This window comes from Eleutherodactylus coqui, chromosome 2 (genome assembly GCF_035609145.1).
Source record: "Eleutherodactylus coqui strain aEleCoq1 chromosome 2, aEleCoq1.hap1, whole genome shotgun sequence".
In the NCBI taxonomy this organism is placed as follows: domain Eukaryota; kingdom Metazoa; phylum Chordata; class Amphibia; order Anura; family Eleutherodactylidae; genus Eleutherodactylus; species Eleutherodactylus coqui.
Window position 1 is genome coordinate 279,151,542 of NC_089838.1, and position 23,301 is coordinate 279,174,842.

The 23,301-nt window shown below is 44.0% G+C and overlaps 1 protein-coding gene across 1 annotated transcript; it reads right to left on the bottom strand.

Annotated features, from left to right (window-relative positions):
* Positions 1-11,948: 11,948 nt before the first annotated feature.
* Positions 11,949-15,830, bottom strand: LOC136610170 (zona pellucida sperm-binding protein 3-like). The gene is made up of 8 exons (XM_066589415.1): positions 15,363-15,830; positions 13,810-13,928; positions 13,423-13,526; positions 12,956-13,133; positions 12,772-12,892; positions 12,534-12,625; positions 12,324-12,457; positions 11,949-12,190 (listed from the first exon to the last, which is right to left on the bottom strand). Exons 1-8 carry the CDS (start codon positions 15,828-15,830, stop codon positions 11,949-11,951), a joined length of 1,458 nt encoding a protein of 485 aa, XP_066445512.1.
* Between the last annotated feature and the right edge of the window lie 7,471 nt (positions 15,831-23,301).

The following is a 23,301-nucleotide window of genomic DNA, read 5'->3' on the forward strand; positions in this document are numbered from 1 at the left end:
GACTGTCGAGTTTCAGATGAAAGTTCTCTTTTTCTGGCCATTTTGAGCGTTTAATTGACCCCACAAATGTGATGCTCCAGAAACTCAATCTGCTCACAGGGAGGTCAGTTTTGTAGTTCTGTAACGAGCTAGACTGTTTTCAGATGTGTGAACATGATTGCACAAGGGTTTTCTAATCATCAATTAGCCTTCTGAGCCAATGAGCAAACACATTGTACCATTAGAACACTGGAGTGATAGTTGCTGGAAATGGGCCTCTATTCACCTTTGTAGATATTGCACAAAAAACCAGGCATTTGCAGCTAGAATAGTCATTTACCACATTAGCAATGTATAGAGTGCATTTGTTTAAAGTTAGGACTAGTTTAAAGTTATCTTCATTGAAAAGTACAGTGCTTTTCCTTCAAAAATAAGGACATTTCAATGTGACCCCAAACTTTTGAACGGTAGTGTATATATATATATATATTTTTTTTTTTATTTTTAATTTCACTGCACCAATTAAGTTTAAAAAAAAATTCAGCCTTCCACCGACCCCAGGACCGGACCGGTCCCCCTGGGATTTTTCCTGGTGGGTTCAATGGCTGGTCCGCCCCTCTGCTCATGTAACACAGCCCTTGTGGTACCTAACTGCTTTAGAAACCCCTGAATGTGAGTTTATGTGAGTCATTCGAGAATGATTAGAAGGAACTGATGAGACAAATAAACTCTGCTGACAAAGAGCTACAAAGCTGCTTTATGTAATTACTCCGATTTATCTGATGACAGTACCTGTCTCTTCTTCTCGCTATGTCACCTTTAAAAATGTTCTTCCTCATTGACTTCCTCCAGAACGAATGTCACAGCTTGAAATATTTACTTGGTTTTCAATGCTTCCGCAAGCAAAATACAACATGCTAATCTAATGGCGTAATAGCGAATGTGACACTCATCCTACTAATATTCTCACATTGGGACCAGTTGAGTAACACTTATACCCAGACCTGCTATCTTGTCTGAGTTATTAGATCCTCGTCTGTCTGCTCTAATCATTTAGATGCCGCAGTAAACTCATAGGTATTGATGTGGCTACATTACGAGAGGAGAAATGATGATGTGGTCTTTGCCATACTCATACATACGGAGAGCGAATGATGAAGAGGATTGATGCTCAGTTTAGTTAGAGGGATTCTACAATGAATATGTCAAGGGAGAAAAGTGTTCTCTTAGTCATAATCATTGTACTCTGAAAACTGTAAGGCTTGGGAATTATAGGGTTAATAAATTGGTTTCTTGTGAACAATCCATTGAGAAGCCTAAAAAGAGTTTTTGGATTTAATTATGAAAGTGTGTATTCTCATGTAGAGCGTGGCCCAGACAAAAACCGTACGGCAAAACCATGGTTTAGTGCAAATTAAGGCAATGAGTCTATGCGGGTTTTTTCTGCATGATAGTTACATATTGTATAGGGTGTGTCAACTGTATTTTTAATGCGTAATAAAACCATATAGAGAAAAAAAACTGCAGTAATTTATAGTAAAATGCAGTTTTGCTGCACAATAATTATCCTTTTGCTACACTGCAGTTTCCAGCAGGCTTTGGATTACAATCTTGCCCGGTAGCTGGTTTTGATTGGGTTTCATATTTTTTTAAGGGTGCATTCACACTTAGCCCTCTCTCATGTTTTTTTCAACATGTAACGCTGCACTTCTAGCGCAGCGACAAACACTGTCAGAGTCTGTTCTAGTTTTGGCGGCCGAAGTAGAATGCAGCAAAGTGCCACAATTTATATCGCGGCATTTTCAGCAACGCCTGTGTGAAAGGGGCCTTAGAGATCGTCACTGGTGTAACTATAGGCGATGCAGGGGATGCGGTTGCACCCAGGCCCAGGAGCCTTTGGGGCGCATAAGGCCTCTCTTCTCCATATAGGGAGCCCAGTACTATGAATAAAGCATTATAGTTGGGGCCCTGTTACAGGTTTTGCATCGGGGCCCAGAAGCTTCAAGTTACGCCTTTGCCTTAAGGGATTAAAAGAAGTTGCGGGGCTCCAAAATAAACTTTTGCACCCAGGCCCATTAACCTTTAGCTACATCCCTGGAGATCGTATCCCCTTTTTGCCACAATTTTTAAATGAAACCCAATTGTAATCAAGCATTTTTGCCATGATTTTCGAAAGCTGCTAAAAAAAACAAGATATGACCACAACATTGATTATAACTAGAGATGAGCGAGCATACTCGCTAAGGCAAACTACTCGAGCGAGTATGGCCTTATTCGAGTACCTGCCCGCTCGTCTCTAAAGATTCGGGTGCCGGCGGGGAGCGGCGGGGAGAGCGGGGAGGAACGGAGGGGAGATCTCTCTCTCCCCCTCTCCCCCCCTGCTCCCCCCTGCTCACTCCCGCAACTCACCTGTCACCCGCGCCGGCAGCTGAATCTTTAGAGACAAGCGGGCAGGTACTCGAATAAGGCACTACTCGCTCGAGTAGTTTGCCTTAGCAAGTACGCTCGCTCATCTCTACTTATAACCTTTTACCAAAAATGTTCAAAGAAAATTTTTTCTCAAAAGCTTACCACAGTTTTCCTTTAGGTCTTTGGACTCACACCCACTTGCGTTTTTTTAATGCTGCAATATCGCTGTGTTTTTTTTACGCGATTGTCAATGGAACTTTCTAATGTTAAAAACGCATCACAAGTTTGTGCTTTGCAATTTTTGTGTGCTGCGTTTTTAACATTAGAAAGTCCCATTGACAATCGCGTGAAAAAAACGCAGCGATATTGCATGAAAAAAACGCCCAAGAGAAACACAAGTGTGCAGGAGCCCTTAGGGTGCCTTCACATGGGACGGAATATTCTGAAGGATAAAACATTTTTTAAAGTCCCGGACAACTCCTTTAAATCAGGCTGACTCAATAGGTTTAACTATATTTGCTCAACATTGCCATGCACATCTTTACTATATCATATAGTACAAACACAAACGTCTTAAATGCCACCTGCCATCTGTTTAGACTAGCAGACCTTGCTACAATTGAATAAAGAGAGGTATGCCATTAGTGTAATTATATATGCAAACACATAGCGGGTGCAGGAGATAATCTGATTATTCATTTGCATGGTAACAGTATGAACACTCTGCTTTTCTCTGCCGATTGCCACGGCTGCATTCGGAAATCCCTCCGGTGGTCAGGAATGGGAGATGTGTGCATTGTTGCGGCTTTCCAGTGATAATACGGCGTACACATCCTACATGTTAAATATGTCTCAAAAGGCTAAGCGTGCAGCTGCTGCCTAATAAGTCCTGAGCAGAAGAAAGCAGACGGCTTGAAGAAGAGATGGATACAAGGAAAGTCATCATGGACAACATACTATATTCGGGAGCAGAAGGCGCATTAGAGGTGATCTAGGGATTGTGAGCTGAGCATACAGTGCGCTCACTTGTGCAGAATCTCCAGCAGCTGGCGATTAGCTTGTCTGATGGCGTCCAATAATAGTCAATAAAGGGCTTGTACCAGAATTACAAGTTGATAATCGTGGGGGTCCCAACACTTAAAACCCTACTGATTCCGAGAATGGATGTCCCATGCTCCTCGTCTTCCTCGCTGTGGGCTGACTGTACCCCCTGCCGTAAAAAAATACACACATCTGATTAGCCCTATAGATTTACATTAGCTCCATATTATAATCCTCTCAACAACAACCTAATACAGAGCAAAACTACATTAGTCTGAAAGTGACCTAAAGGGTGGAAACACACAAAACAGCTGGCCACATGTGTTCAAATCATGCCCACCTGTGTTGGCCAATGGCCACTGAATTACTGGCAAACTTGTGCAGCCATTGGCTACCGTGGGTAGGTGCGATTTGGTTGAGTGTGGCCAGCTGCTTGCTCTCTGTGTTTCCACCTATTAACCTGCTGATCTTAATGCATAGATATAAGAATAGAACCAAGCTTATTCCATCAATACGGTACCAGAACAAGGAGTACTACATAGATTCAGTACAGGAAACAAGCTTGATGTATAAATACAGTACAAGAACCGAACTTACCACATAGATACAATACTAGAACCAAGCTTACTACATAGATACTATAGTAGAATCAAGCTTGCTGCATAGATATGGTACTAGAACTGAGCTTACTGCATAGATATGGTGACAGAACATTTACACACATGCATAGGTGCACTTTTGCACATACATAAACCCCCATAGGCATACATTTTATGTTCAATACATTTTTATTAATTTTACAAATATCAACATCCTGTACATCACTGGCCTTATAGGACTTGCAAAATAGAAATGACTAAAAAAGCTTATAAGCCAAAATTGGAAAGGTTAGGTTTGAATCCAGTCACCTCACAAACTATTCCACGAAACCCCAAACATGAAGGAACAGAAAAGACAGAAAACCAAAAAAGAAAAAGGAAGGGGGAAAGGTGGGACTTTATAATGTGTAATCGCTTTATTCACTGGTGCTGTCTAGTCAATATGGGGGTATTCCGGATATCTGTCCATATAGCCCATATGCGGTATAAGACATCATACCCTGCCTCAGAGTTCATAGCCATACATTTTATATTATATACATACGTAGGCATACTTTTACAGAGTCACAGATAAGATTATGTCAAGGCAAGAAGATCGCCTAATGGGACGTTCTATATTTTTACTATTATTATTCTAACCTGATCAGATTCTACGAGGAAGTCAGCTCTAGGCTGGACCTGGGAGAATCTATTGATCTCGTATATCTGGACTTCTCTAAAGCATTTGACACTGTACCGCATAAGAGGCTGATATATAAAATGAGACAGCTCGGATTGGGTGAAAATGTGTGTATATGGGTAATGAACTGGCTCAATGATAGAAAGTAGTGGGTGATAATAAACGGTTCATACTCTGATTGGGCCACAGTCGCTAGCGGGGTGCCACAGGGTTCAGTGTTAGGCCCCATTCTGTTCAATATATTTATCAACAACCTGATAGAGGGGCTGCACAGTAAAATATCAATATTTGCAGATGATACAAAAATATACTAGATAATTAATACAACTGAGGACAATGTACGGCTACAAACGGACCTAGATAAGCTGGAGACTTGGGTAGAAAAATGGCAAATGAAGTTCAATATGGATAAATGTAAGGTTATGCACATTGGCAGGAGAAACAGATGTAATCAATATACACTAAATGGCGTACTGCTAGGGAAAAGTAAGATGGAAAAAGACCTCGGGGTACTAGTGGATTGTAGATTTAACTGGAGCAACCAATGCCAGTCAGCTGCTGCAAAAGCTAATAGAGACTTGGGGTGCATTAAAAGAGGCATAGGGTGAGGGACGAGAACATTATTCTCACACTATATAAGGCACTTGTCAGGCCTCACATGGAATACTGCGCACAGTTCTGGACACCGGTGCTCAGGAAAGATGTTACAGTGCTTGAGGGGTTTCAAAGAGGGGCAACTAAATTAATAAATGGAATGAAGGGACTGGAATACCCAGAGAGACTATCAAAATTAGGACTTTTCACCATGGAAAAAAGATGGCTAAGGGGAGATCAAATAACTATGTATAAATATATTAGAACACAATACAAGGATCTGTCCGATGATTTGTTTATGCCCAGGACTGCAACGGTAACAAGAGAGCATCCGTTACGTCTAGAAGAAAGCTGGTTTCATCACTAACACAGAAGTGGTTTCTTTACTGTAAGAGCAGTGAGACTGTGGAACTCTCTGCCTGAGGACGTGGTGATGGCAAAATCCATAGAGGACTTTAAGAGGGGACTAGACGTCTTTCTAGAGCACTATGATATTACAGGATATAGACATTAGGTGACCAGCGGGTTTGTAGTTCCAGGTCTTATATTTAGGTAGGAACTATCAAAACTTCATCCAGGGATTATTCTGCCATTATGGAGTCGGGAAGGATTTTTCCCCCAAATGGGCTAATTGGCTTCTGCCTCTTGGGGTTTTTGCCTTCCTCTGGATCAACTAGGGGTTGAAACAGGCTGAACTAAATGGACATTGTCTTCATTTAGCCTAACATACTATGTTACTAAGTAACATATTCCTTTTTATATGTTAATAGATAAGTTGGCTGGGAACTCTGGTGACCATTAATCTGTGGGAAGAAAGGCGGTCTCAAAAAAAAGACATCTTATCTGCAGACAATGTGACATACACCTTCCAGATGAGTTTCAATACTCCCTATGCAGAAGGTATCACCCATTGGAGCTGACCGGAACACCCATAATGCATGATGTGGCTATCTAAGTAAAGAATTTCGACCAGGAGTCAATACAGGAAGCTCAAGGACTTCTTTACTCAGCATTCTAAATGTTCAAGATGCCAGAAGAGACCATTACCTAGACCCTCTTCTGATGAGGAGTTTCAGAGTCTGGACAAGACATATTCTTTTTTCAGTGGAAAAAATCCGCAAGCTTCTAAGATCCATTTGGTCAAAGGACCAAGATGTTGATTTGGAGGACCTAGGATCTTCAAAGCAGACAATGCTTTAAATAAAGCAATGATGGTAGAATGGAAGCAACCGGAGAAGTGTATGGTCCTTTCAAGACAGTATAAGTCAATGTTCCCAATTGGGGAGGAACAAATCAACAGCTGCAGGCTGCCCCCCCCCCCCCAAAGTTGATATGGCGATTGCGAAGCTATCATGTTGCCCTGTGGTCCCAGCAAAGAAGAGATCCAGCCTGCAAGATTCGATAGACTGACAGATTGCACCCTGAGAAGCTGCTAATCAGCATCATCTGCTCAATGCTCTGTTGCTGTAGCCTCCAATGATGTGGTTTATTAATTAAAGAAGGATCTAGCTAAGGTCCAGACATACATAGATGAGGGGTATCGAGAGATGATATTCTCTAGGCTTTTAAAGCGCTAAGCCTTAAAGTTGAGTTCCTCTGCAATGCATCAGCATAACAAAGCTTGCTGCCAAGAGTATGGGCCTTGCCTCAACAGCTAGGTGGACTCTGTGGCTTCAGCCATGGACAGTGGATAATACTTCAAACCCCTGTGGGGTCTGAAAGCCTGCTATAACATCATGTATTTTTGTTGACCATTAAAAGGTATCATATCTACAAGATTACTTGTTTTTTTCTGAGAACAATCACACTATACTTTAAAATATCAGCTTTGTGGCCAACTGTATGAATCGGACAAGTTGTTTGGCTTCAAACTTGATACGATAATAGAAGGACTAGCGGACAAGAAAGGGCTTTCAGGGCTGATCCTGTACATCAAGGAGAGGTAGAATTCGCCCAAGGAGTCAGCAAACAAGAATGCAATATCAGTGTAACTTTGGTCAGAAAAGGGGCACTAGACACTCAAGAGGCCATGCCATTTCTCATGCCATGTTAATGGTCCCCTCTCAGCTACATTAGACGCTCTGGTAGGAGGGTGTCTCATCCTCTTTCATTAAAGTTGATTAACATTAATACACGACCTATGAGTCCTAAAGATAATCATTTTGACTATGCTATAGAGTTCATACCACTTCCAAGAGACAGATATGTGTGCACCTCCAGTTTGTCCCGAGAGAAACAGATGGTCTTAGATGGCGCTATCTCCGAATACATAAGCAAGGCAGCACTAGGGAAAACAGATGAACAAGTTTAATCAATGCTCATTCACTTTCCATAAAGGGTTCCAGTATTTCTGATGGCAAGAATGATGCATTCTGCAACACGTTTGTTGGCATCAAAAATATTGAAGTCCTGATGGATCCCACTGTAAGTCAATGATGGGTTCTGTCAGGAGTTTTAGGAAGGGTTTGAAAATAGATGTATCGTGGCTCTCATAGCTCCCTTTTAAATGGAAGACATGATGCCAGCGAGAAGGTAATCTTGTGTGTCATGAGTGACATTTCATAGAATAGAAATGGAAGTGGCTTCCCAGGCATAGCAAAGCACATGAAATCAATATAATCAATAATTACACTATATCTTAATAGGCATCAAGTACGTGTGAAGTTTACAGCTGGGATGTAAAGGGCAGGAGAGTTTGGATAAGCAGATCTTTATCAGTGGTGACATTCTTGGTATGTAATATAAATGCCCAGACTGGGTAATGTGTCTCCCTTAAGATGGTGTTTCGAAACATATTGCTTCCTAGTAATGTGCAGTCATCCATCATTGTGTTGTCCAGTTATTATCTGCTAGGAGATAGAGCATTTGACATTTTTATTGAGAAATGTTATTTTCTATAAACCGCTTTATTGCTCAGTGTACATGATGTTTTCTGCTTCCTTCTTTCAATGACATGTACACTGTTATCGGTGATAGAGAAGACTTTCCAGCACAGTGAGGCCACGTAACCCATTGAGGGAAAACTGTACCTGTATATTATATTCTAGGTAAGGTGACCAGACGTCCCTATTTAGGCGGGATGGTCCTGTTTGGGACCCTGTGTCCCACTTTTAAGATATCAGGTCACCATTATCGCGATTACCAGCCGGGCTGCTGCAGCACCATTGGTACAGATTTTGACTGGAAATCAGCTGCAGCTATGCAGCTGATTTCATACTATTTGGCACTCCCCCTCACCTCCTTAGAAGACTTCCCGTAGTCATTGCTCCTCGGCTTCCAGTTCTCTGCAGCCTGGTCAGGTGAGGCCACTACAGTCCACTGGGAACGAGAAGCTGGGGAGCGCTGAAGGCGGTAAGCCTTTGGAGGTAGTGAGGGGGAGCGCCATATAGCATGCAACCAGCTGTGGCCGATTTCCAGTCAAAATCTGCATCATTGGTAGATTTTTGGGATGCAGAAATTGCTCCCTGTCTTGAGCCAGCTGTGTACTTTATAATGAAGGTAAAAAAATTGTATGTTGTGATGAGCCCTGCCCCTAACCAGACCCCTTCATCCCGTTTTGACTGAGAAAGTCTGGTCACTTTATTCTAGGGCAGTTTTATCAATATACATAGTTGTATGTTCTATAATACAGCGCTGCTGGAAGTTGCCCATTGTGGGCCTGCGGCACCCAACCTTTTGGGTTGAGGCATCAAACCCCTTATTCCCACCTTCCTATACAATCAATTTTTTGATCCAACATACTAATTAAAACTTCTTGCTGCCCTATAATCATTTCATTTCTCCTTGTAAGGTTTTTCCATGCTTGAGGTTCGCATAGTACCAGTTGGGGGGACCTTGGACTACAGTAGCTCACAGGCAGCAACCTATGAATTATCCTGTAGCAAGGACATTAAACACAATACTAATACCCTAAGAAGAGTACCTTCAGGTGGGGCACATCAGTATATTTGCTGCAGCAGTGGCCACATCCAGATTTTGATTTACTTGTGCAAATTTTACTTAATTGTTGAAGTCCACAGCATAAATAAGCATGCTATCGATCAAAGAGGGTGCATGTCTCTTACGGACGTTTTCTACTGCACGTGAGATTTTAGAAGTCTCCCCCTGGCTTTTACAATAAAGGCCATCTTCTCATGTGGCAGAATCATTGAAAGCATTGTGCAGAATACCTGCAGCAATTCTGTGGTGGCCAAATCTGCACTCAAATGATTGAGTTTGCTTGTGGAACAGCTGCAGAATGCAACCCTTGTATTTCAAAGGCCCCTTCCCACAAGGCACAGTCACTGCGAGCGTTCTGCACCTAAATGACTCCAGATTTGGCCATGTTTTAACCTGAACAGCTGCAGAACTCAATCCTTGATGCCCATTAAGAGTGTAGTTGTCCTTGTGAAGTGACCCAGTACATCCTGGTCCCCTCCATAAATGTCATCTTACGTTGATGCCCTGTGCAAGCCTCTCTTGTAATTTCCAGTGTGTGTTGCACAGCTGCAGCACTTTGGGTTTTATTGAAAATGAACCTTAAGACTGCATGTAAAATGTATCAGTTTGTCATGTCACATGGTATGAGAGAAAGTATAAATGGGTGTGCTGAGAGAGGGGAAAAGTGGTAGCTAGTCATCTTCAACCTGTGTTTCATCTTGGCTACCACTAACACAGAGCCACATGAAGGCACCTTCAGCCTTCTTGTGGTGAAAATGGAGGAGAGAGATTTCCCATGCTGTTTGTGTTCTGGATGCAAGTGGAGTGAGCCCCCCAGTAAGAGCATTTGTAAATAACTACCTCAAGGCCAGTGAAGAGGTACTACCTAACCGTCTAAGTTTTCCTACGCAGCCATCCTGAGCCTAGATCCCCGTGTAGAGACACCCTTTAATTGGCACACCCACGAGTCTACAAGTCGGGGGTGGAGGTACTGCAAGTTAATAAGTTTTGTTCGCATGTGTGTCTTTTAGCCATGTAGAGGTACTACTACATTCAGAAGTCATTTGCCTGCACTGTAAATGAACAGCCTTGTATTACCTTTTTCAGATTTTAAGTAAAATTTTATGCCGGGCTCTAATCATTCCTAGAGACCTGTGGTACTCAAGAACTATTTGTAGCTGCATTTATTCTCTGCCATGGGTGATACTGGTGTGTAAAGGAAGGGTGGGCATATTCCTATCCTAGGGGTATCCCTGGTGGCCTGCAGTGATACTCTGGCCTTGGCTGCGTGTCCCCCTCCAGGAAGGAGTCTGGTAAGTGCTTCCCTGACAAGCCAGCACTTTACCTCCCTGCTCCCCACATATGTCAGGTGTTTCCCTATGGGACACTGCACTTGTATGGTGAGGGTTGAATTTCACAGCAAAAAGAGAGGAAGTTCTGTAAAAATCAAGTTCTGCAGAAGTTTCCAAAACAATGCAAATTCAGCGTGGAAACTAGCCACACCATGCAAGGGGAGTTTTTAAATCTCTTCCACATGGCTTGTACTGTAAATGCTACAGGATTTCTGCTGCAATTCTATAAGCATATCCTGACTGAAGGCAGCCTTGAAGTGTTAGGAACACTAGGTCATGGTTTTGCAATCCACAAACCAACGTGGCTACATGGAGAGTATACTTGACCCACAAATCTCATATGCCTCTGGCTCACCATCAGAGCCACAGGCGCTGCATCTTTTTTATTTTATTTTCTTTATCATTTGATCTCTTGATATCTTTTTCAAGACGGCCCTCTAATAGGATTTGATCTATCTATGAGGTGCCTTATTGCTTCTATTAGCTAATATTAATGAGCCGCATCCCTATCCTTTGGTGGGTTTTGAGCACTGGAGTCACAACTGCTATCTTGAGCACCTTCTGTCAGTCCAGACAGGTGACTATCTTTATCCGCTAAGCGGCTGGTCCTTTGCTCATAGAAAAAAAAAAAAAAAAAAAAAAAACCCCGTTTCGGCGCGGGACAACCCCTTTAAGTTCTATGAGTCTATCTACATTTTTGTAGATTCCCTGAATTAATCCATCTCGACTATCTACACTACCCGCAAACACAACCTAGTGAAGAGCTGTGTAGCTCACTTGTGTTTTGCCTCTGATCTTATTTTATGATCAGACACACTAATAGTTAAGATCAAAGAGTGTCCTTGTTATCGACCATCGTGTCTCTGGTATCTAGTATCAGGACCTCTTGACCAAGAATATAAAATTGTTGTGTGGAAGGGATACGGTGACATCCCTTTGTGTTTATGTTTTGTGAGTCCCTTAGCCCATACATGTCTTTTTAAAAGGATCTTAATAAAAATTATTATTTTAGTCTATAACTGTGAAGGGCATAACTAAAAATTCTATAGACTTACCTGCTCCTGTGAATTACTTGACCCACAAAGGAGCAAATATGTCAAGTAGCTCAGACAAGGGAAGGTAGTATGTAGCCAAAAAGCAGGTTTACACAAATATCTATGGCCAATCTGCCCCAAGTGAACATAGATTTCTGTGTCCCTAAGGCAAAGTCTGCTACTCTCAACCCAAGTACCAGACATACTAGTCCTACAGAGACCAGTCAACATGCATGAAGCATACTATATCTCTTCCCCCAAACCAAGAATGTTGTCCATGTTAGGCAAAAAAAAAAAAAAAAAAAAGTTTGGTGAGACAGGATTAACCAAAATGTGTTTATTTCTACATAGATTCTTTGTTGGAAAGTCTTCTCAGAAGATATTTTCCAGCCACAGTAAGAGCAACAGCAACAACTACTAATGTTACAGAACCAATGGCCACCAGCACCCACAGCTGCAGAGGTTTATGTGTTGCACTCATTTTGGAAGCTTCAGGTTTTCCTGCTTCGGAGATTTGGCTAGGCTTGGGTCCAGTCACTAGAAGAGGACCTAGTGTGGCCAGGCCATGTTTCTCTTGATGAGAACCTGTCAGAAGAAACAGTGAAGAATTGTATACTTCATAGTCACAGGAACACCAGCTGTTTCGACACATGCTTATCTGCATATTAGAAGGTGGGGGGGACCCAAAGCATGGTGAGGGGGTTACAACAAGTCTTACCAACATCTCTTTTCCCAATGCCCCTTGACCTTCCAGAGGAGGAGCCCCAAGTCATTCCATGGCCTGCTGAAGCAGCACAGTTCCTGGTGGAGCAGCACTGACAGATGCCATTTGGGCCTTCCACAGGTGACCAACTATAAGATTGAGAGAGAGAGTCAGCCAAGAGTTCCAAATAAGGGATGATTGGCCATTAACTATTGTATTCCTTACCTCCTAGATGCTTTATTGTAGGAGCAGGCTTTGTTCATAGGGTCAGGGACCTGGTTGATGTCAGCAGCCCTCAAAGAACAGGTAATGTAGATCTAGGACAGCACATTTACTCAAGTTAATCACTTGGGGATTCAGCTTACTTTTAAAATGAGTTTACATAACTGGACATTCACAATAAATTAAGGGTGAAAAATTGGGGGTTAGATGCAAGCCAATGTGGTGAAATAGGAGTCCTCACCGTAGAGAAGGCACTGTCTGCGAACCGGAAGGCATCAACCATGAAGCGAAGCTCATCTGCTTGAGATCTTGGAGAAACAAAGGCTGAAGAGGAATCATCTTGCATCCCATCCATCAGGCACCTGTAGAACACATTTGTTGTAGATAGGTTGCTTGATTTGTGCAGTATAGTAATAGTAACTCACCCATTGTTGGAGATGATCTCATAACGAGGATTGGAGGTAATGTCTGGAGTAGTGGTGGCCACACAGCTATCAACAAACAGGATCATTGGGATGTGATTCTGGGTGTCCAGGGAGGCTTCTAGGTAGAACATATCACCAAGCTGGAAGACCAATGATGGACTGGGAGCACTCCAGTCCTCTGAAGAGAAAATACTGTTTGTTAGAATGCAAGGGGGGGGGGGGGTAGATTTAACTTTCCTACATTCAGAGGGTAATTATGCTTGGAGTAAAGTTTATATTTGCAGAGTTATCCTATACATTTCTAGCATATATATTAGCTGTTTCTGTAACTGGTAGTTAGGGTCTTATTGAGAATTAGAATGTAGAGGCATGTCTTGACACAACATGTCTCTTATTGGCGCATGGTGGTCCCCCACAAACATAAGTCAAGGAGGTTCTGCACCATTTTCTAGAGCTGGAAAGCTTACCAGTCATGAGACGCAACGAGAAGGACAGTCTCTCTTCTGCAGTTATCGTTGTGCTGAATGGAATCCATGTTGGCTTGATGGCATTACTGCTCACATTGCCGTGTCTAGACAAAGAGGATACTTTCAGTTCTAACTCTGGTATTCCTCTACCCTGCAGCTCATGAATATCCAAAACCAGTTCTGTGTCTGGCTGTTACTAATAAAATGCAAGTTTCTCCAAAACTACTGTACAGATCCACACAGCAGAAGGGAAAATATATATATTAAAACCCCACTGCAATTAGTGTGACAGGCACACCCTTATGGTGTCAGTGTCTTCAGTGAGTTGCTAAAACATGACAAATTTCCTTTAAGCGTGACCAGCCACCCATACTGGTCTAGACTTACCTTGGGTAGAAGCACTGAACGGGAACCACAGCAGAGTTGGACCTGATAATGGGCACGTTGCTGGAGGAAGTGGGGGTGTAGCTTAGTATGGAGTTGTAGATGAGCCAATCTGGAGTCATCTTAAAGAAAATATTACAAGCTTAGTCAGCTTTTTCATACTGTAAGGAACAGGAGGGCAGAAGCTTTATATTAGAGTAAGACGTTCTCTTTAAGTGTAAAGCAGACAGCACCACTGGAGATAACCATTATATTTTATAAGTGTTCACTAGACCTTCATAATACCTACAAACTTTTTTTAGTTGCTGACTACAGTTTTAGCAGTGCCATATTGGTTATGGTGAAGCATTAAGGGTGGTTTCACTTCTGCATCAGGAATTCCACTTTCCTGCTCAGTTTGGGAGCAGGAAAGGGGATTCCTGGACCGGACGGACAGACTCCATTGGCTAATGAGGTCCCTTCTGCATGCTCATGTGAAGCCGCCCCAAGTTATCCCACCTTAGGGTGACTACCCACTACAGTTTTTTTTTCACTGCGAAATTCGCAGCGTTTTTTTTCCTGCAAGGCTCTATGGGACTTGTAATGTTAAAAATCACGATCGCGGTAAATTGCGATTTTAACATTACAAGTCCCATAGACCCCTGCAGAAAAAAAAAAAAAAAAAATGCAAATTTCGCTGTGAAAAAAAAAACAAAAAACACCTGTAGTGGGTAGTCACCCTTATGGTTTACAAGGAGCAAATAAATTCAACTCTACTACATATTTCCAGGCCCAACATGGTCTTTGCCTTGCAGAAGACTAGCTTAGAGGGGCTGTCTGGTTACTAGGCAATCCCTTTTTGGATAGAACACCCGCATGAAAACAGAAAGGTTAGCCCCCATGACCACCTGAATCCAGCACTGCAGTCATCTACGGTCCCGGCATTTGTTGTGACATGTCACAGGAAATCACATCACTGCTGCAGCACGACTTCCTTGAACTGCTGGGGCTCAGGAAGTAACTGCCGATGTTGCAGCAGCCATCTGATTTCCTGTGACGTCATTTGTCAAAGGAATCACCAGGACTGCAGTGCTGGATCCCATTGGCTGTGGAGTGGCAAGTACCCATTTACACAAAAGAGGTCCTATTGAAAAAAAAGGGGCTGTCCAGTAACGAGCCATCTCCTGCCACAGGATATGCTGACATGGTTCGATCGCTATTGTAAGCAATAAGGCATTGTAGTACTGCAGTGATTTAGCATAGCTACCACAGCTTTATGGTTCAAGTTGCTTTCAGGGTCGTTTTTTTTTTTTTTTTACAGATCCTAGATATGTTATATCGGTAATGACAAGTACTGTACAATAAATTGCACACACCAGTTATCATGCATTGCAAAACCCATAAGACAAGGTAAAATGCTTATTTTGCCTCCTACTCAAAAAAAGTTATGGCTTTTGAATAATAGAGATGCTATGGAGTGTGGAATAGGGAATAGGGAATATCCTTTTAAAATTATATCACCACACCATTATAAACAGCCATATGGACTACAAGACCAGCACACAGTAATCACTCACCTCTAAGCTGTTCCCACATTCTTGAAGGCCATTATCAAAGACCACCATAGTATCTGTAGTCTCAGGTCCATAGCTACAGGAACCCAGGGTCAGGTCTAAGGGCTTCACCAGCTTACCAGTCCCATAGAAGTCTCTCTCCACACTCACCACCATCCTGTCCTCACCACACTGTACACTGATAGGAGAGTATGGAGGGACTACAAGCTGTCGGGACTGAGAACTTTCTGCAAGATTCCTGGAGCCCCATCCAAATCCAGGCTGAGCACCTCTCTGAGCACCAAAGCCAGACCAAGGGTTTCCTCTAGGAGAGCCCTCTCCAAATGCAGGTTGTCCAAGTCCTCTAGAAGATCCCCATCCAGGCCGATCATTCCTCTGCCAACTATCTGACTGGTGCCGGTGTCTAGACAAGGCACTGCTAAAGCCTTCCACATGGATTAGCACTATCACTATCCAAATCCAGCACTCCATCTTGTCTAGAGAACAAGGCACATAAGGAGAGAGTGGATGGAGCTGAGCTTTATACCCCACCCATCACCACCTGATGCCTCATTACACTCAGCTGAACACTTCTATCATCGGTGGAAACCAAGGTGGAAGGGAGATTTTTGATGCCACTTTTTAGGCAGCTTTTTTTTCATCCCCTGGCATTAAGGACACATGCACTTGGGCATTAAAAAAGTTTCACCCAGGGTTCTCTGGCGCACCTTGGATCGGACAGTATATGGGTATCCGTCTATGTGTGTCTGATGTGCTAAACACCGCACATTGCTATTCCCATCTGAAAATCTGCCAAGAATAGGACATGCTGCGATTTTTTTTTTACATGGACATGAATGGGAGCTATTTGAGGCCTATTCTTTGGTCCGAAAATCGGACAGAAAAAAACGCCATGTACCATAAAATGCAACAAAATTATCAAATGTTGCACAATGTTCATAATTTTGTTGCATCTTTAAAGATGCCTAGAGATGTGCAGACTCGTTGTATGCCACCCAGCAATTGGAGTGAAATTCCAACAAATTTTGCAACTTTAAAAAAAAAGGTTTTGGCCACATGGCACTGGTAACTGTGCTTACGCTTTAGGGCTTATTTAGACGACCATATATTGGCTGGGTTTTCATGCCGAGCCAATATACGGTGTCCTTGTCTGCAGAGGGGGGAGCATGGAAGAGCCAGGAGCAGGAACTGAGCTCCGGCCCCTTCCCCGCCACTCGCCACTATTTGGAATGGGAGGGGCAGGGCTAAGCGCTGATACTTAGCTCCGCCCCCATCTCACCGCCTACTATTGCAAATAGTGGCAAGGGGCAGAGAGGGGGCGGGAGCTCAGTTCCTGCTCCTGGCTCTTCCATCCTCCCCCTCCTGCAGACAAGGACACCGTATATCTGCCGGGCGTCAAAACCCAGCCGATAAATGGTCGTCTAAATAAGCCCTCATGAAGGGAATCCTATGTGCACATTTACGCTGCATATTTGTCCGATGGGTGTTGTTTTTTTTTTTGCGCAATCCTGTGCTCATTTTACCGTATTTTTTGCGCATTGATTTTCACCTGGCAACTATGTAAGGCTGCATTCCCACGAACGTATATCGGCTCGGTTTTTACGCCGAGCCGATATACGTCGTCCTCATGTGCAGCGGGGGGAGGATGGAAGAGCCAGGAGCACAGAAACTGAGCTCCCAACCCCTCTCTGCCTCCTCTCCACCCCTCTGCACTATTTGCAATAGGGAGAGGCAAAATGGGGGCAGGGCTAATTCTCAGAACTTAGCCCTGCCCCCGTCCCGCCTCCTTTCATTGCAAATAGTGCAGAGGAGCGGAGAGGAGGCAGAGAGGGGGCGGGAGCTCAGTTCCTGCTCCTGGTTCTTCCATCCTCCCCCCGCTGCACATGAGGACGACGTATATCGGCTCGACGTAAAAACCGAGCCGATATACGGTCGTGGGAATGCAGCCTAAAATTAGTTTAATATGTGCTATGTTCCTGCACAATACACATGAAACTAGAACACGTTGCATATTTTTTTGCGTAAACAAAATTCGCACAAAATATGCTCATGTAAACAAACCCATTAAAATCAATTGGTTCTATTTACTGCATACTATAGCTGAGTTCTGTGCGATATTGCTGTGTTTTCTGGCAGGGATATCACAACTTTGTGGCGCTACAAAGTTGCGCGACTTTGTAGTTCCACAAAACCCCATGATCAGTGCTTCCTGGTCATGGGATTCAAAAACCCCGCCTCCAGGAAGCGCTGGCTCTGATTGGTTCTCGAGCACTGCAGCTCTTGATGAACTAATAATAGCCACTCAATGCTGTCTGAAGACTGACCAGGGAGCTCTAGCTGAAGACTACAAACAAGTGCCGCAGAAGTGCCAGAGGAGAAGTGTGGCGGAGCGGATAATGCCTGTTAGGTAAGGTACTGTTTTTTGTTTTTTCTTAATGCAGCCATGGCTTATTTTAGGGACAAATTGTAGAACTTCCTATCATAAAAGTTGCATTGCACCACGCGAAAACCGCATTTACGTGCGATGCAACACATGCACGATTTTGTCACTCGTGTTAAAGTGGCCTAAGGCTGCATTCCCACGAATGTATATGGGCTCGGTTTTCACGCCGAGCTGATATACGTCATCCTCATCTGCAGGGGGGGAGGATGGAAGAGCCAGGAGCAGCCCCCTCTCCGCCCCTCTGCACTATTTGCAATTGGGAGAGGCGGGACAGGGGCAGGGCTAATTCTCGGAACTTAGCCCCGCCCCGTCCCGCCTCCTTTCATTGCAAATAGTGCAGAGGGGCGGAGAAGAGGCAGATGGGGGGCGGGAGCTCAGTTCCTGCTCCTGGCTCTTCCACCCCCCCCCCCCCCTGCAGATGAGGACGACGTATATCGGCTCGGCGTGAAAACCGAGCCGCTATATGTTCGTGGGAATGCAGCCTAAACTTCACTTCACTCAAACCCTGCTGCCTTTTCAAGGCTCCTTAAAAAATCCTAATGAGGCCACTTTCACACAGCCGTGAAAATCGCGTAAGATTTGTGCTTTCTGAGACACTCAAATCTCACATGAATATATACCGCAGGGCTTTTGCACATGGGCAACAGCAATATCCCACCTGTGTTCCCGCAATTTTTTGTGTGCTATTGCTGCGTTTTCTCACAAAAAACATTGTGGCTGCTCGTGATTTTCTTGCGAATTTTGCCGCAGTGTTTTCACGAGGAAGCGAATAAAACTTTTTAATATCAAAGTCGAACTGCACGAAAACTGGGATTTTGTGCGATGCAACAAAAAACGAAGGCTCCATAAGGAAACGTGGGCTACAAAACATCGCAAATCGCGACAATATAAAACATGCCGTCATTTTTTTTCTCATAAGATAGCAGCAAAGAAAACACCACTAATGTGTAGGAACCCATTGGAAGTGTGGGCTTTACATACTTGTGAATTGTAGCGTTGTCACATCGCGAGAAAATCGCGGGATTTTGTAGCCCATGTGAAAGCGGCCTCATTCTTTTGAATGTTTTCATACATATAAGCATTTTTTCCCCCCCTACAGATTGTGGGGCAAATTAATCAGTTTATGCCAATATCATGTTGTATAAAAGTTGCAAATTTTGGCTACACCATATTTATGACTTTTACCTTTTGTAAAGTGTTAATATTGTGGGACGTGGCCTAGTGAAGGTGTGGCCTCCCATGGTCCATCACATATACTATAAGGCCGCCTGCAGACGAGCGGGTCGGATCCGGCGGCGAGAATTCTCGCCGCGGGACCCGACCCGAGCGCCTGCAGAGACGAGTGCATAGTCACCCGCGCCCGGCGGCCCTGGCTCTTTCATGTGCCAGCTGCCGGGCAGCCGGCGCATGCGCAGACCGGAGCCGGCGGCCGGGTGAGTGATGTATCTGTGCGAGGCTCTACGAGCCATGCACAAAAATAGGACATGCCGCGGTTTGTTTGCCGCGCGACATCTCGCGCGGACAAACCGCGGCCGTCTGAATAGGAGTGCATATTGTAATGCACTCCTATGCAGGCTTTGAGTGGCGGAAATCCCGCGGGAAATCCCGCCGCGGGATTCCGCCCGTCTGCAGGCGGCCTAACTAGCTGATATACCCGGCTTCGCCCGAGTTAATTTGGTACTGGTGTTTATCTGGTGTTCACACGGAAAATCTTATGAAGTCGTGGTTACTTTAGAGATACCGGAAAACATATATTTACCATTTTGCATAATTCTCTGCGTTACCCAGGAAATGCCATGGGAGGTAACCATGCGACGTTTCCTTTATATGAAATGACATCAAGAAGTGAGAGAATTAGATTCTATACGTAAAAATTGGACACTAATTCTATTGCACTTGGAATTGAATAATCGAGTTGGGACCCATTAACTTTTCCTATTTATGACATAATCAATGCCCGTGCCAAATTTCATGTTTCTATGACACCAAGAAGTGAGAGAATTAGATTCCGTACGTAAAATTTGGACGCTAGTTCTTTTGCGCTAGAATTGAATAATCGAGTTGGGAACCATTAGCTTTTCCTATTTATGACATATTCAATGCTTATGGCAAATTTCATGTTTCTATGACATTGGGAAGTGAGAGAATTAGATTTCGTACGTAAAATGTGGATGCTAATTCTTTTGTGCTTAGAATTGAACAATCGAGTTGGGACCCATTAACTTTTCCTATTTATGACATATTCAATGCCCGTTCCAAATTTCATGTTTCTATGACACCAAGAAGTGAGAGAATTAGATTCCGTACGTAAAATTTGGACGCTAGTTCTTTTGCGCTAGAATTGAATAATCGAGTTGGGAACCATTAGCTTTTCCTATTTATGACATATTCAATGCTTATGGCAAATTTCATGTTTCTATGACATTGGGAAGTGAGAGATTTAGATTATGTACGTACAATTTCAACGCTAATTCTTTTGCGCTAGAATTAAATAATCGAGTTGGGACCTATTAGCTTTTCCTATTTATGACATAATCAATGCTTGTGCCAAATTTCATGTTTCTATGACACCGGAAAGTGAGAAAATTACATAACGTACGTAAAATTTGGATGCTAATTCTTTTGCGCATGGAATTGAATAATCAAGTTGGGACCCATTAGCTTTTCCTATTTATGACATAATCAGTGCTCGTGCCAAATTTCACGTTTCTATGACACCGGAAAGTGAGAAAATTACATAACGTACGTAAAATTTGGACGCTAATTCTTTTGCGCATAGAATTGAATAATCGAGTTGGGACCCATTAACTTTTCCCTTTTATGACATATTCAATGCTCGTGCCAAATTTTAAGTTTCTATGTGAGAAAATTACATTCCGTATGTAAAATTTGGACGCTAATTCTTTTGCGCTAGAATTGAATAATCGAGTTGGGACCCAATTACTTTTCCTATTTTGGAGATAATCTATGCTTGCGCCAAAATTCATGTTTTTACGACATCGAGAAGTTGGAGAACTTTTGGCGAGTCAGTGAGTCAGTGAGTGAGTGAGTCAGTCAGTGAGTCAGTGAGGGCTTTCGTCTTTATATATATAGATTTATGTCACAAGCTGATGTAAATTCTAACTGAAATTGACCCCTGCTCATAGAGAGAAATGCATCAAACTTGCTGCGGAGGAAAAGTGATGCAGTTACCCGTAGCACCCTGATTCAGAGGTCTTATTGTATATGAGAGTATGGCTTCATGAAGGTATGTTGTGGTTGATGACGTAAGACCGGCTTCACATGTGGCAAAATCGCTGCGGCCATTCTGCAACAGAATACCCATAGCAATTAGGTCCCCGGAACATGGGCGGATTTGAATTGTGGAATCCGCAATCGGCAACCGCGTGGACGTTCCGCTGTTAAAGTCCCCCATAGGAAAGCATGGGCTTCCGCAGCTCCCTGCACACATGTGGATTTAAATTGCGGATTCCGCGAGAGGAAAATAAATCGCAGCGTGCTCCATTTTAGTGCAGATTCCGCGCGGACAGGCTCCATTGTTCTCTATGGAAACATTTGATCCACAATTCATCTGCAATTACATTGCGTATGTATTGTGGATCTGTAGGCGGATAGTTCTTAAGTTTGCTTGGAGACCAGGAAGGGAAGTGGGGGAAGGCACCATTGGGCTTGCAATTTTCTTTCTGCTCGTGTAGTGGCCCAGTACATCCATTCCTGGCCCCCTCCATTATGTCATACATGTCATGTCTTATGTTAGTGCACTGTGCAAAAGTATCTTGTCATTCTGTTATGTGTATTGCACAGCTGTAGCAAGTGAGGAGTTGCATGAACCTGGGAGATGCTTGCAATGTATCAATTTGTCTTGTCATGTGGTATGAGAATATAAATAGGAGTTTCTGAGAGCGGGAAAGAGAGATTTTTCTGGGTTCCCGAGAGAGAGTGCCGGCTGCATGAGGGTACCTTCAACCCTCATGTAGTGAAGAATGAAGGAAGAGGAGTGTACGACTGGGCCTAGTGCAGAGGTACTATGTGATTGCGTTTCCTACGCACCGTCCTGAAGTCTTGGATCACCGGGTGGAGGCATCCAGAACTTTTGCCTTAGTACATTTTTTGCCACACCCTGACCATTACCAGGGACCTGAGGTACGTTACTTCTGTCTGTGCCTCCATTTGTTTACTGCCGAGGGTCATACCGATGGGTTACGGAATAGTGGCGTCACCCGTGACATCTGCTATCCCTGTTCTTCAGTTTATTGGGCATACCTATCCCAGGGGTGTCCGTAAGAGGCCCAGGGCTGCCCTGGTGAGGCTACTTGCGTCCCTCCAGGGGGGAGCGTGGTAATTGCCACTCTAGCAAGCCAGCATCTTGCCCTCCCAGCAACTCAACTTACGCCTTGTGACCAGAGTCACCCTATGCGATGCTGCACCAGCCTACTTCTAATTGGCATCACAAACAGGATGGAATCCTCTGTGCCGCATTGTCCTACCTGTGATAATGCAGAGGTACTGCCTAAAAAAAAACTTGCAAAGTTGCAAGGTGTTCCAACAGATTACAAATGTTTACACTTCAGGTTCCCACCAAAATTGCTCAAAATGGCACTCAATGACCACCTCTCTCCAACTTGTTCCTGGCAGATGTTTGGCACCAAAAGGACCACACCCTGGCTGAGCGCGACGTTGGGGGAAGGACAACCTCCACCAAAGCGACTAAACTCCAGTCCCAAGACAGCCCCCAAAGGGAGGAGTTACCTGCAGCTACAGACTGCTTTGAACAGAACTCTTGAAAACCTTTTTCTAACAAATATTTCCTCCTGTGGCGTCCACTGGTCCGCCCATTGCAGGTATAGCTGCTGGTTACCCGCCATCACAACCAAGATTCTTTTGGGGTGACAAAGCGAATGTGGTGGAATCAGATATCCCTAGCAATTCCCCAACCACCTCCTAACCGGGTCTCTACTGCCCTCATGTCTGAGACTACAGTGGTGAACATCCCTTTGCCTAGACCACACGGGAGACCAGTCCCACAGTTGCTGCTGTATGATGAGAACAAACCCAACCTCCCGTGGATTGTAATTCATCGGGCCAACAGGGTGGCCTGTACAGTCATACTCCCAGGGTTGCATCCCTTTGTTAGGGACTTGCAGGATCCTGGGGTGAATATGTTTTTCCAAGTGAAAGGACACTTCCGCCTCTGGAGACAACTGTGTCCCCCACTCACTAGTCCAGTGTCTCTGGAGAAGTTCTGCTCTGATGGTGCTACTACGCCACCCAGGACTGCGACTCGTTGCCACAGAGATCCTGACAGCCCTTTGTCGGTGGCCTCTCTGGGAATTTGCTCCTGGGAAAGTTCCTTAATAGAGATGAGCGAGTATACTCGCTAAAGGCAATTGCTCGAGCGAGCATTGCCTTTAGCGAGTACCTGGCCGCTCGAGACAAAAGGTTCGGGTGCCGGCGGGGGGCGGGGAGTGGCGGGGGAGAGCGGGGCGGAACGGTGTGGAG

Coding starts and splice junctions, on each gene's coding strand:
- LOC136610170 (XM_066589415.1), bottom strand. CDS start 15,830: ATGGAGTGCTGGATTTGGATAGTGATAGTGCTAATCCATGTGGAAGGC. Junction 13,134..13,422: donor CTCGTTGCGTCTCATGACTG/GTAAGCTTTCCA, acceptor TTTTCTCTTCAG/AGGACTGGAGTGCTCCCAGT. Junction 12,191..12,323: donor CATTGGGAAAAGAGATGTTG/GTAAGACTTGTT, acceptor TTCTTCTGACAG/GTTCTCATCAAGAGAAACAT.